Source organism: Ictalurus furcatus, chromosome 7 (genome assembly GCF_023375685.1).
Source record: "Ictalurus furcatus strain D&B chromosome 7, Billie_1.0, whole genome shotgun sequence".
Lineage (NCBI taxonomy): Eukaryota > Metazoa > Chordata > Actinopteri > Siluriformes > Ictaluridae > Ictalurus > Ictalurus furcatus.
The window spans coordinates 7,019,820-7,033,458 of record NC_071261.1 but is presented as its reverse complement, the minus strand read 5'-3'; the positions used below and the strand labels follow the sequence as shown (position 1 = coordinate 7,033,458).

Here is a 13,639-nt window from a genome sequence, read left to right as displayed (position 1 = left end):
TACCATTGATTTTATTTTTTAACGTTGATTAAGAGCCAAGATCTTGACAGAGTATGTTTTTTTAAGTGAAGCAGGCAGAAACACAAACATGTTTTTGTTTACTCAAACCAAAGTCCAAAAGATTTCCCATGTGTTCTGTGCTGGACAGCATTTAATGCCATAACGTGGAATGAACCTTTTTTTAAATATCAAATATATGTTATTTGCAGCCTTTTAAAAGGCTGTAAGCTTTTTCTACATGTCCAGTATTCATGTGCAGTTTCTGTAAAATATACCAGACACGTGTTCACATTTGTTTATTATTCTTCATCACTAAGAAACGAGTGTCCACTTCCACTGAGGGAGGTTAGACAATAAACGCTCTGCCTTGTCTACCTTGGCATATATATTATATATTATATATAATAAGCCTACTTCATCTGAATCCAGTCTTCGTGAGTTTGGCTGTTTGATTCATCTTGAGCGTAACGTAGATCTTTTAATCAATTTTATAGTTTGAATTTGTGAGCTAGCAGGGCCAATGTATTTTGGAGAAGCAAATTATCCGACACTGTTTTGGCAAGCCAGCCTGGAGGGTTCAACGGGTACCCCGGACCCCGACTGAGGGGACACAGCTCCGCCATCCAGACCAGCCAACCACAGGAAAAGGTCAGCAGAACATCTGTTAAAGCAATGTTTCTGCAGTAGTTTTGTGTGGTCTGTGAGGGTGGGGAGGCCCCCACTTTTGGGGCAGATCAATTCTGTGACCCTCCTTAAAATTAATTAAAATTTAAAACTAGTTTTAAATGTTATCCGAGCACTGTGCTGTTAAGTGTTAGGTTGTGTTTTAGGTATTGTTTTAAATGGTGCTCCCAGTCGTGTTTGAGTGGTTCTTAAGCTGTGCTCAATACATATGGTTCTATAGAATTGTACGACACCTATAAGAGACGAAGGGTATCTGACACACCGTTCTCAATCGGCCTCATATACTAGCTCCTAGTTCAGACAGTATTTGATCTCATATGTGTACCGTTGTCAGAACCACCTCAGAACACTAGGGTGAGGAGCATTCCATTATGAAGGTATATAGATAGTACTTATGTCGAGGATGAATTAAAGAGAAAAGGTGTTGCAAATTTCTGAGTGAAGAGTAGAACAGGTGAATGTAGTTAACAATATCGTAAGTAATAGATAATAAGGCTAGCAAAGGTAATGAGGTATGGCTGAAGGTGGGTGGGGGTGGGTACGTGTGTGCGTGTGTGTGTGTGTGTGTGTGTGTGTGTGTGTGTGTGTGTGTGTGTGTTATAGGGCAGCAGGGCAGTTACAAGGTTAGACACGATCTGCGACACACACAGAGCTCAGTCTTCCTGCACAACATGGACGGTACCCTAAAGGTTTTGCTGCTGGCAGCCCTGATTCTTCTGGTTTCTGCCCAGACATCTGATAACTACAGAAGCTTGAATGGTTTAGTGACAAAACACGTTGACAAAGCGCTGAAAAAGGCAAACCAAGACTTTGGAGCGGGTTATCATATTGCTTTTCATTCACTCATCAGCACTCCAGTGGTAAGTTCTGTCACTATTTTGAGGAGGTGCTTTACTTATGCACATAACATTTCAAATACCGTATAAACAATTATTTATACACCTGCCGCAGGGGCCGACATATTTGGCTTGTATTTACTGGTTTAGACTTTGGTTATGAGGTGGCTACTGCCATAATGTCGGATAAGAAAGGAATAACGTGACAGACCATGCTGACGCAGTGCAGATGGCCATTACCACCCTGAAGTGTATTATTTGTGTATAGCAGCACTGAACAAAGTGTGTCGTTCTGTTTAAACCGCAGTGATTTGCTAATGATCACAAATCTGAATTCATTACAGAACAACAGATGGCACTTTTTGTGACTGTTTATAGTTATGTAATGTTATGGAACCCCTACAAGACAAGTTATTTCCTGTTAGGACTTACATTATAGCAGCTCTAAACAGGTGATTGCTCACCAGCCTCTTTTTTCTCTCGCTTGACGTTAATATGACAGGGTTAGGGTTAGAAACCCCGTTCTCTGTTTTGTTGATAGAGTCTATGTATTTGATAACCTTTTCAAGCTCAATATGTATGCTATCGGCAGTTAAAATGCAAATGTTTGGCGACAATCACAAATAACTGTCAGTAAGATCTGTTCAAATAAATATAATGTCGTAAATAATGTTTACATCACATAATTGGCCATTTCCTGTTTACCACCATGCCTTCTAATCATTATTTTAAAGATATGTGTTTGCTAACGTGGCTACGCAATACCATTTTTCACAGACTAGAGAGAGCATCTTGAACGTAAATGTCCTTCTGAAAGTCACAACATGCAAGAAGGCTTCAAATGATGCATATGAGCACCGAGACGAATGTAATGAACAAAAAGAAAAAACGGTGTGTATGATATCTTTATTGGCCTTATTCTTGATCTTATAAAGCCAAGAAGGTCTATAACCTTTCGGTTTATCATCATTAACCTTTTGACATCGACAAACAAATTCTGTTTCATATGAACATACGTCTTAACCATAGAAACACTAATGGTGGATATTTTATAGCATCGATAAAAGCTTTCCTAAACGAAAGGCCATAACGTTTTTATTTTACACAGCCCGTGATTGACTGTCTTGTGTGTAAGACGAATGATGGTAATGAACTGGTTGACTGTGCCAAGAAGATTGATGTCATTAATGTAAGTATACTGCAGCAAATATAGAAATACACACCACAGGGAAACTAAAAACATCTTCTGCACGTGGTGTTAGAGATTATATTACAAACTCAATTAAAAAAAAGTAATTGCTTCTTTTTCAGCAACAGCGCACTGAATTTTGAGGCAAATGTATTGATCATCGCACTGGAGGATTAAACCTTTTGGCGCGGTTTCCTGAGGATAATAAGAAGCAGAGTCGATATCTCGAATGTGTGTGAAGCTGCACAAATCACAACAGCAGAAATGAAAGGGATAAAGGATATTTAAAAAATCTAACCATTTTTAATCTGGGCACTGAAATAGTTAATACAGTAGCAAATAATTATGAATTTTTTTAAATAACCACATTTTGTTGTATTAGAAGTGAAAAGTGATCTGATTGAATAGAGAATTTGGGTTCAGGTCTTCACTGTTATAAAAGGAAATGTAGTAATGGGCAAAGATTTACTTTATGAAACCGTGATTACACACATTAATAAATAAAGCACATTTAAGAGGAGTGTTTTGTACTGGATTCTGTACTTAATCATTTCATTATCTCAGTCTATATTTGTTTTGTTGCCTGGTAAAACCATTTCACCTGGTGGAATGAACTGAAATATTTCTCTTCTCAAGTGACGTTCTAGTATTTTTAAAGTCTGTGTCCATAAATTCATTTATATTTATTTATTTATTTATTTTTTATTAATTCCAAGTGTCTTTCAGTTTCAGAAAATGATCACTTTCTTGTACTGCAGCCATTTAGACAAGGAAGACAGCATTTTAGCTGTATCAAAGCAAACCTGCCAAAATCTCAGAACTGACTCATAACCGGTGTAAATGTAGTATATTCAGGAAGACAAGGTGTTCCTTCAGTGCAATAGTCATCTGGCCTCCACTTTCATTCTAGAAACCAAAAGAAGACAAATGTTGTAATACGTTTTATAGATTTGTTGTCAGTCATGTACACAAAATGTTGAAAAGCAGCATTGGTAAGTTTGTGGCTCACTAGTCTCCTTGTGGTTATTTTCCATAGTAATTCTGTAAGTCTAAACACATTACCAATTACTAGACATCAAGGTGTCAGAGTAACCTGAACTGCCATTTAAAGCTTTGTAAACCAATTCAAGTACAAGTGCAAGTCTCACATCAGTAAGTAGTGTTTTGTTAACACTATGAACACTACTACTGATCAGAATTTAAAGCTCTATAACATGGTATTTCTTACATTGCCACTATATGAATAGACCAGATGCTATCTTTGAAACATCTGAATATTTATTATACAGTTATATGAATACAGTGCAAATGACATTATGGTAGCCCAGTAAGCATGTCGGCCAACTGTGCAGACACACCTGGATGGATACAGGGACATAGCACCTTCCTACACATTTCAGCTTTCAGATAAGTGTGCTGCTGTCCAAGCCCTCTCCAGCCAATTCTTTGTATATACAGTCAACCAAAATAGTCAGTGCTGACACTGGAAGTAGTCTGAGGGAATAATTTACAGTATACCATATTCATTTTCCCAATTACTATGGAACCAAAATTCTTTGTGTAGAACATTGATCACGCTTCATTACTCTATGGAGTTAGATGTTTGACATTTTTGAATAGTTGTTACCTGCATTCTCCACTCTGTCATGATTCCCCCTTGAAGCAGCCTGCTCGAAGCGCGAATGCGCGAGCACCTGCTTTTCCGTTGTTGACCGTAATGACATCTGGACACGTGTGTTTTGTTTATGTTTCTGTCATGTCTCCTCCCTGTTCTGTCATTGGCTGGGATTTCACGTGGGTCTGTATTGCTCTCAGCTGCAAGCGGTTTAGACGCTGATTATGTCCGCATATATACCGCGCGCCTCCCAGCACACAACGCGGAAGATTATTGTAGAGTTAGTTTAGTTCAGTTCGTAGTCGTAGTCGTAGTCGTAGTCGTAGTCACGGTCCATGTTTAGAGTTAGTTTGCGCTGGATTATCCGCTCCCAGTTCCTCGTCATAGTTCTTTTCTCGTTTAGTTTTTCGACCCTGTTTTCCGTGACCACGACCTAGATTCCAGCCTTGCCCCGTGTATGCCTGTTTGCCAATCGCCTGACCTCTTGCATGTTTGTGGATTACATTTTGGATCACGTTTTGGATTTGTCTGCCTGTCTCTCTTTCAAATAAACAACTGTTCATCCTGCACTTGCATCCGTCCTATCTCTGCTCCGTCACGATTCGTGACACACTCCTTGTGTGTCTAGCTAAAAATTGAGATAAATGATACAGTTACCATACTTCAACCATAATGCATATTTCAACTGGATGTGCTAAATAGTAGGAAGACCTCAATATAACTCAGTACAGTTCAACAGCACCACAAATTACAGTCTACAAAATTATACTGCATTATTTTTATTCAAGTGTACTTAATAATTTGGCAAGTATATTCTTAGTAAACTGTCGTTTCAAACAAAAAAACAATTTCTTAGTTATATAAAAGTATTTATCAATGCTGTCAGAAGCAAAGCAGCTGCTGAAATTTGGCCGGGAGAAGAACATGATAACAGCAAAAACATCTGAAATCTTCTCACCTTTCTTCTGCATCTTTTGCAAGTACTTTGCTGGCTCTTGACTTTTCTCCTCCAGCGTGAGTCATACCTCTGTGCCATTTTCAAATTTAGGAAGCATCAATTTCCCTGAAATAATGTCAACAGACACAAAATAACCGCTCTGAGTACAAATAAGCATTTGAAAACTGAATCAAAAATCCATCATATAATCAAAATCAAAATGCCTCTCTCTCTTTCAGTTACATTTCTTACTTACATTTCCAACTTTAACTACTTCATGGACCATAGTATAGTATATGATTTAATCCTATTTTCACATACAGACAGGCTACAAAGGAAAAACCTGCTTAAAGTGTCTCAGTAAGGTGTTGGGCCACTACATGTTGCTAGAACAGCTTCAGTGCTCCTTGACATTGATTCTCCAAGTCTCTGAACTCAACTGGAGGGGTGAACACCATTCTTCCAAGTGCTTTGATTGTGATGATGTAGACGGAGAGCACTGTCTAACGCATCAGTCCAAAATCTCCCATAGGTGTTCAACTGGGTTGGGATCTGGTGACTGTGAACTCATCAAACCATTCAGTGAGGGCAAAAGGGGCATTGTCATCCTGGAAGAGACCACTCCCATCAGGAGAGAAATGTTTCATCGTAGGATAAAGGTGATCACTCGGAGCAACTTTTATTGATTTGCAGTAGCTTCTTCCTCTAAGGGGACAAGACGACCCAAAACATGCCAACTCCCCAAAGCCAGCGGACCCCTGTTATTGGGGTGCAGCATTCATGCCTCTCCTTTTCTCTTGGTGTATGCCACAGATGACCTCAACCACTTGAGAATATGGAGAGGGATGGCTCATCTGACCGTATTACTTTTTTCCACATCTTAGTAGACCAGTGTCGTTCTAGCACTCTCTATACGGATCATTGGGTTTTCATCTCTTCACTTCAGTGGATTGGAGAATCTATGCCAAGGCCCACTGAAACTGTTCTGGTGGCCTGTGGTGCCCAAAACCTCACTAAGACACTAAATGTATATACTAAATAAACCATCGAACGCACATGTAACTTCTATGGAAGAGCAATATTTATGCTTGACTGGTGTCAGAAATGGAGCTGCAACGATGGTGACACTAGAGATGACAGAAAAGGCACACTCTTACACAATTAATACATGCCAGTTGGTTTTACAACTTTTTGCATATACTAGTGTTACAATAATTGGACAATTATACATTTGTCCAACTTTTCTTATTTAAAAAACTGATGATGAAGATGAAGCATATGATCATATATATATATATATATATATATATATATATATATATATATATATATATATATATATTTAATCAGTTGTAACATTTATGATAATAGATGGGTGGCATACTTCAACACTGGAAGTGTGCACTGATTTCACATAAAAAGCACAGAAAAACAGCATTAGAAACGTTCCAGGCATATCATAATCAATCACTTACCTGCCAAAAACCAGCAAGAGGCCAAGGTCCAGTTTATTAAACCACCGTGGCATTTTGAGAATGAAGAATTCCTGGCTGAACACCTCTGACAGTGTGAATAAACAATTTTGATAAACCTAATATAAAGAGTATAGAACAAAAACGCCATTATTAGTTAACTATATTAACCTTTTATTCTTATAACAGTTTTATTGGGGTATATAGCCGATTCATATATCATATTTTCACTCATTCAAACTGCACAATAATAGATTTTTCCTACTTCTGAGTACAAACAGCATAACTACATTTGATTACTTTTAATGAATTATTAACTCTTTGGTAAAAGTAATCCACTAAAAGTTGCACAAATTGCTGCAAAAAGAACTGTGAACGGGGACTCAGCATTAGGACATTTCATTGGACAAGAGCGCTGTCCATTACACATGCTGCATTGTGATTGGTTAATTTAAAAGGTGGGCTGATTAACGGACGAGGAATACAGGGAGCGCGAAAGCGGCCAGAAGGAACGGAGGACAGAAACACCAGCTCGTAAAAGAAGGTAAGTTAAGTCTTTGCTAAGTTTAATTTTGTAATAAGATAGCCCCTGATGTAAGACAGACATCGCCATCTTATGTAACTATCCGCCATCTTGTGTAACTAACTGACTGAACTTCGGCTAGCAGCAAGCTAGTGTTAATACGTTCACTGAGAACTTATTAACATAAGCATACAAAAAGCATACAAAAAAAAAATCAGCTATTTACAACATCAGACAAAATGCTTTGATTTAAAGACGAAATGTCCATTTTAAGCTCATGTTAGCTAAAATTCATGCTGTGCTAAACTAAACTAATCTGTTCAGTAGCATGTTAGCTAGAAAGCTGTGGTGTAAGGTGTGCTCATGGAGGGGTAGTACCTCTGGTGGGGGTAGCAGTCGTACTCCTGCGGGGGTAGCTAGTCCACCTTTGGTCCCCACATGGCGCTCAGCTCTCACCTGTGGCTCCAAGAAGATGTAGTATGCGCAGCGGCCACACCACGGGCAACGGCTTCGACTGGCCGGCTAAACCAGGTTGAGGGTAGCTGACGGGTCTCAAACCGTCGGTGAGTTTAGGGCTTGTCACCCATAGCATGTAAAGACTGGATCCGGCAGACTGCGCGGAGGAACCATCAGCTGGTCAACGGGCAGGAAGACGGACCCAGCAAAGCGACGTGGAGCGCTAAGAGCACGGCAAGACACGTAGGACACGTTGGTCATCCACTGTATCCGGTCTCCATTCCAGCCGTCTAGACTACGTCTTGCCACTGGACTAAGTGGGGCCTGGACGAGAGAGTGAGGCTGACGTAGCGCAACTCTCCCTCACTTTAATCCAACTCACGTGCAAAACATTTATGTCATCATCCGTACTCAAGTCCTGCGGCGATGGGCGAGCTGCGTCGCGTCAGGTGTGGATGCACTGGCAGCCGTAGTAGCGGACCTGCATGCAGGCAGCTCAGGCCATAGGGTCGTCTTCCATGGATTTCGCAGCCGTCCGAGCGACTAAGCAGCCCTCTTTAGGATAGCGCTGCTTACCTCCGTAGCCTGAGGAAGGGGCTAGAAAAGGTGCCCTAAAAATAGCCTGCTTCAACTACCCCGACCAGCTTACCGCAGCTGGAGGGAATCCCATTCTCGCGGTCGAAACATAAAGAAAACCCAAAAGGTTTCCCTCACTCTTGGTGCGTGGAACATACGCACCTTATTGGATCGTGCAGAGACTGACAGACCAGAGAGAAGAACCTCCCTGATTGCAAGAGAGCTTACTCGCTACAATATAGAGATAGCAGCCCTGAGTGAAACCCGCTTGGCCGACGAGGGCCAACTGACTGAAGTTGGAGCTGGCTACTCCTTTTTTTGGAGTGGACGGGGCAGCGATGAACGTCCGCAATCTGGAGTTGGGTTTGCTATCAAGACGAGTCTGGTGAATAAGCTCTCCAGCTTACGAAAGGGAAGTAATGACAGGCTAATAATGCTGAAGCTACCTTTACCTGGAAGAAAGCAAGCCACACTCATTAGTATCTATGCACCAACCATGACCAACTCGGAGGAAGTCAAAGACAAGTTCTACCAGGATCTGGAAGCTCTGATTGCTTCAGTACCAAAGTCAGATAAACTGATCATTCTTGGTGATTTTAATTCCCGAGTGGGCGCAGACCATATCGCGTGGGAGGGAGTTATTGGTAGACATGGCATTGGCAACTGTAACAGCAATGGACATCGGCTCTTGAGGATGTGCGCAACATATGACCTCCTGATCACCAATACAGTCTTCCGTTTGCCCAACCGGAACAAAACAACCTGGATGCACCCACGGTCTAAGCATTGGCATCTGATCGACTACATCTTAGTCCGTAGGAGTGACAGGCAGGATGTCCGTGTGACCAGAGCGATGTGTGGTGCTGACTGCTGGACAGACCACAGGCTACTGATATCCAAGATGAATCTTAGAATTCAACCTCCCAGACGCCCACAGGGAATTAGAGTCCCAAAACGCCTCAACGTCTCCAGGCTGAAAGACTGCAACGTTGAGCAAGCTCTGTCTGACGCTCTGACAAGCAAGCTAGAAACTACATATTCTGATACCAATGACATAGAGCAATGTTGGGCGGCCTTTAAACAGCTGGTGTATTCTACTGCATCTGAAACTATTGGCGTCACTGCGCGAAAGCACCAAGACTGGTTTGATGAGAACTGTGAAGAAATACAGTCCATGCTAGAGGACAAGCACCGTCTCCAGCGTGCGGTCAGGATCGACCTAAGGCCGCAGCAAAGAAAGATGCTTTCAGCAGAGTCCGCCAAGCGGTGCAGAAAAAACCGCGCGAGATGCAGGACACATGGCTGAGCCGAAAGGCTGATGATATTCAGTCTGCTGCCGACAGACACGACATGAAACATTTCTATAGTGCTCTTCATGATGTCTATGGCCCAGTAACATCAGGCATTGCCGCACTCTTGAGCTCTGACGGCAGTACTCTCATAACCGAGAAGGAGAAGATACTGGAGCGCTGGGCTGAACACTTTGTCGGTGTCCTAAACAGACCCTCTTCCATCAATGATGAAGCTATCAACAGCCTACCCCAGGTGGAGATAAAACGAGAGATTGGCTGACCTTCCATCAGTGCTGGAAACTCACAAGGCCATTGAGCTCCTGTCTAGTGGGAAAGCTCCGGCAGCAGACTCCATTCCAGCGGAAATCTACAAGTGTGGTGGGCCTAAGCTAGTGGAAAGACTAACAGAGATGTTTTGTGGGATGTGGAAGCAGAAATGTATACCCCAGGAATTCAAAGATACATCTATCATCCACATTTACAAACGCAAAGGAAATCGCCAATCCTGCGATAACCACAGAGGAATCTCTCTACTATGTGTCACAGGAAAGGTCCTTGCCAGGAGTCTGCTGAATAGACTCACAGAGCACCTCGATCATGGCCTACTGCCAGAAAGTCAGTGTGGTTTAAGAAACAAGAGAAGCACCATTGACATGATCTTTGCTGCCAGGCAGATGCAAGAAAAGTGTCAGGAACAAAATGTCCAGTTATACATCACCTTCGTAGACCTAACAAAGGCGTTCGACACCGTCAGCCGGGAAGGCCTTTGGAAAATCATGGCCAAATTTGGATGTCCGGAAGTCTTCATTGAAATGGTGAAACAATTTCATGATGGCATGCTTGCTTGAGTCCAAGACCAGGGTAACTATTCCGTACCCTTTGAGGTTACGAATGGTGTGAAACAAGGATGCGTCTTAGCCCCCACCCTCTTCAGCCTCATGTTCTCTGCCATGCTTATGGACACTTTCAAGGACAGTGATGTGGGAGTCGGTCTCCGATACCGTCTGGATGGGAAGTTGTTTAACCTGAGGAGGCTTCAAGCCAAGACCAAAGTCCAAGTTGAATACATTTGGGACTTTTTGTTTGCAGATGACTATGCCCTCAACTCCAGTACAGAGGCAGGCATGCAATATAGCATGGACCTCTTTTCCACAGCGTGCACCAACTTCGGACTAACCATCTCCACCAACAAGACAGAGGTTCTGCATCAGCCAGCTCCGGGAAAAGACTATCTGGAACCATCCATCACTGTCAGTGGCCAAAAGCTCAAAAATGTGGACAGATTCACATACCTTGGCAGCACCTTATCACAAGCCGTCCACATAGACGATGAGGTCAACTCCAGGATTGCCAAAGCCAGTGTAGCATTTGGCAGACGCCGCTCAAATGTTTGGGATAGGAGAGGCATTAAGCTTGCCACCAAACTCAAAGTCTACTCAGCGGTGGTTCTACCCACCCTCCTCTATGCTTGTGAGACATGGACTGTGTATAGCCGCCAGGTTAAAAAACTCAACCACTTCCACATGAGCTCCCTGAGAAAACTGCTGAAGATCAGTTGGCAGGACAAGGTACCGAACACAGTGGTGCTCAGTCAGGCTGGCATGACAAGCATCCACACCATGCTGTGCAAGGCACAGCTCCGATGGGCTGGCCATGTTGTCCGCATGCCGGAAGAACGCCTACCCAAGAAGATGTTCTATGGAGAACTACAGCAAGGCAAGAGATCTCACGGTGGTCAATATAAAAGGTTCAAGGACACCCTTAAGGCCTCGCAGAAGAAATTTGGCATTGATCCTGGCAGTTGGGAGAGTGTCGCTGCTGATAGATCTGCTTGGCGCAGTCAAATCAATGCTGGTGCGGCAGCCTTCGAGCAGAAAAGGCTGGCAGACGCAGCTGAAAAATGTGCTCTGCGCAAATCCAGGAATAGCAGTTACACATCTCCCAGTCAGCAACCTGCTTATCCGTTTCCTCACTGCAACAGACTCTTCCGGGCCCAGATTGGACTGATCAGCCATCTCCGGACCCACGTCCCAAGTGAATAGATGACATAAATGGTCCTCATCGACACCGATGGACGAACATCACAGCTAGAAAGCTAACATTTTTGTGGGGGAAATGGGTGTAAAAATAAAAACAAAAAGGTCCACAGGAAGAAGTAAACCTTGAGCCTTTAACTTTAACATGTTAGATTTTACTCAAAAGAAGTATCTACTCTCTACATCACAGCTTAAATCATTTTCGGTAGATTTAATCTTAGGGCTAACCGCTAGTTAACTGTCTTCACTTTAAACCGTATAGCTGAAGCGCTGTTTAAGGATTTAATTTAATTAAACTACATAACAGATTTATAACTATGTGTAAAGCTGAGGAGAAAAAACATTACTTGCCTTGAGTTAGTGCCCAGCTCTGCTGCTCCACTCAGATGAGGCTGTGAGAGAATGAACTCCAGGGGGAAAGATGTAGTTTTCCCTGTGGGGGGAGGGGCAACTCTCTCTCAGCTCCTCACTACACGTTTTATTAAACGCAATTTCGACCACATATTAGCAACGAAGGGATTGGGACTTTTTTATTCAGGTATATAAAATTAACAACATTTTTACACGTCATGGAAATGCCTAGAGTATAATCTATTTAACAATCCATTCATATATAACACAAACATACCAGTTCAAGATGTAGCCTATACAATGAAATCCAACGTGGTTCAGGGACAATATCTGCGCATGCGTGTGCTTAGCTCCGTATGTTTTGGTTTCGTATTCAAGAGATTTCGTATTCCCGTAAAAAATGAAATAAAAATGAATCGTAGTGAACAATCACATCTAGATGTATTTCTTTGAAATTACACAGCAGTAACTTCATTAATCAGTTATTTTTTTTCCGCATAATTTCAAAGTAATATAGCGTTTCAAGAATGTTAACATTGTTCAAGCTAGTTTTTTACGTTTATTCGACATCGATGATTTTTTTCGTCATGATCAAGCCTCTTTTCGACTAACTGTAGCTTTCATTTAAACGGCGGGGGTTCGCTTGACTGCGTCGAAAGCGCGTTTGTGTTTGCTGGGGCCCCACTTCGAAAACAAGTACTTGGTGGCCACAAAGTATTTTTAAACTAGCCCACTCAGGCAAACCTGCCATTAATATTCTGCGTTTCTTCTCCTCCTCCACTGAAAATGTGACTACAGCGAGCATAGGGCAGAGTGATTCACACCCCAATGGTCCTCAGTTAGTGCGTATTGCAGTTCCCATTTTTGACCGCTATGAGCAATCAGAACTTTATGGGGTTAAGTGGGACAGTTAGTGTGCTGCCCCATGATTGCGGAACATCTAGAAAAGCAAGCAAATCGATAGAACATTGACCTACACTACTGCTCAAAAGTTTAGACGCACTCATTCTAACCCTAGGATTATAATAAAATCATCAAAACTCTGGAGTAACACAAATGGAACTATGGGAATTATGTTGTGATAAAAAAAAATCCAAAATAAATCAGAATAATTTAATATTTTAGCATCTTCAAAGTAGACATCCAGGGGTTCCCAAACTTTTCCAGGGCAAGGCCCACCAAATGTCATTAACATTTGACCGAGGCCCCTCTTTTGCAAAATGTCTTTAAAACACATTAAAAATACAGAATATATCCCCTTTTTATTAATAATAACATCTTACATCTTTACATTACATTACATTAGGAATTGATTGTGTGTGTGTGTGTGTGTGGTTGTCTGAGAGTGAGAATCATGTATTTATTTATTTTTCACACCAAATTGTTGAGGCACCCCGGGCGCCCCCTGGCGGCCCACACTTTGAAAACCACTGGGGTAATCGGTATAGATAATGGATGGATGGATGGATGAATGGATGGAAAGAGTGATACTGTATACATCAACCCTGCAGTAACGTCTACAGCCCACACTTCGGCGCGAGCCTTCAGCTCCCTTGACTCTGACGTGTTTCCTGTTTGCCAGTGTTGACTTCCGGGAAGATGGCGGAGACCGGGTTGGCACGCATGACAATTTCTTTTACACTAAAGTGTAAAGAACGCACTGACTGTCCAG

At 42.1% G+C, this 13,639-nt stretch overlaps 1 protein-coding gene and 1 long non-coding RNA gene across 2 annotated transcripts; one reads left to right on the top strand and one right to left on the bottom strand.

The window, feature by feature from the left end:
* Positions 1–1,293: 1,293 nt before the first annotated feature.
* LOC128609549 (cystatin-like protein) lies at positions 1,294–3,229 on the top strand. Its single transcript, XM_053628064.1, has 4 exons — positions 1,294–1,544; positions 2,298–2,411; positions 2,629–2,709; positions 2,832–3,229. The coding sequence occupies exons 1-4, from the start codon at positions 1,356–1,358 to the stop codon at positions 2,850–2,852; spliced, it is 405 nt and encodes a 134-aa protein (XP_053484039.1). The 5' UTR covers positions 1,294–1,355; the 3' UTR covers positions 2,853–3,229.
* A 160-nt stretch (positions 3,230–3,389) lies between these two features.
* On the bottom strand, positions 3,390–4,716 carry LOC128609550 (uncharacterized). The gene is made up of 3 exons (XR_008386247.1): positions 4,337–4,716; positions 4,068–4,203; positions 3,390–3,615 (listed from the first exon to the last, which is right to left on the bottom strand). It is a non-coding gene; the product is annotated as an uncharacterized LOC128609550 (long non-coding RNA).
* Positions 4,717–13,639: the final 8,923 nt, after the last annotated feature.

Bases quoted from the DNA above. Each gene is read 5' to 3' on its own strand.
- LOC128609549 (XM_053628064.1), top strand. From the start codon at position 1,356: ATGGACGGTACCCTAAAGGTTTTGCTGCTGGCAGCCCTGATTCTTCTG. The intron at 1,545-2,297 runs GTAAGTTCTGTC...CATTTTTCACAG, and splicing joins CACTCATCAGCACTCCAGTG to ACTAGAGAGAGCATCTTGAA. The intron at 2,412-2,628 runs GTGTGTATGATA...TATTTTACACAG, and splicing joins ATGAACAAAAAGAAAAAACG to CCCGTGATTGACTGTCTTGT.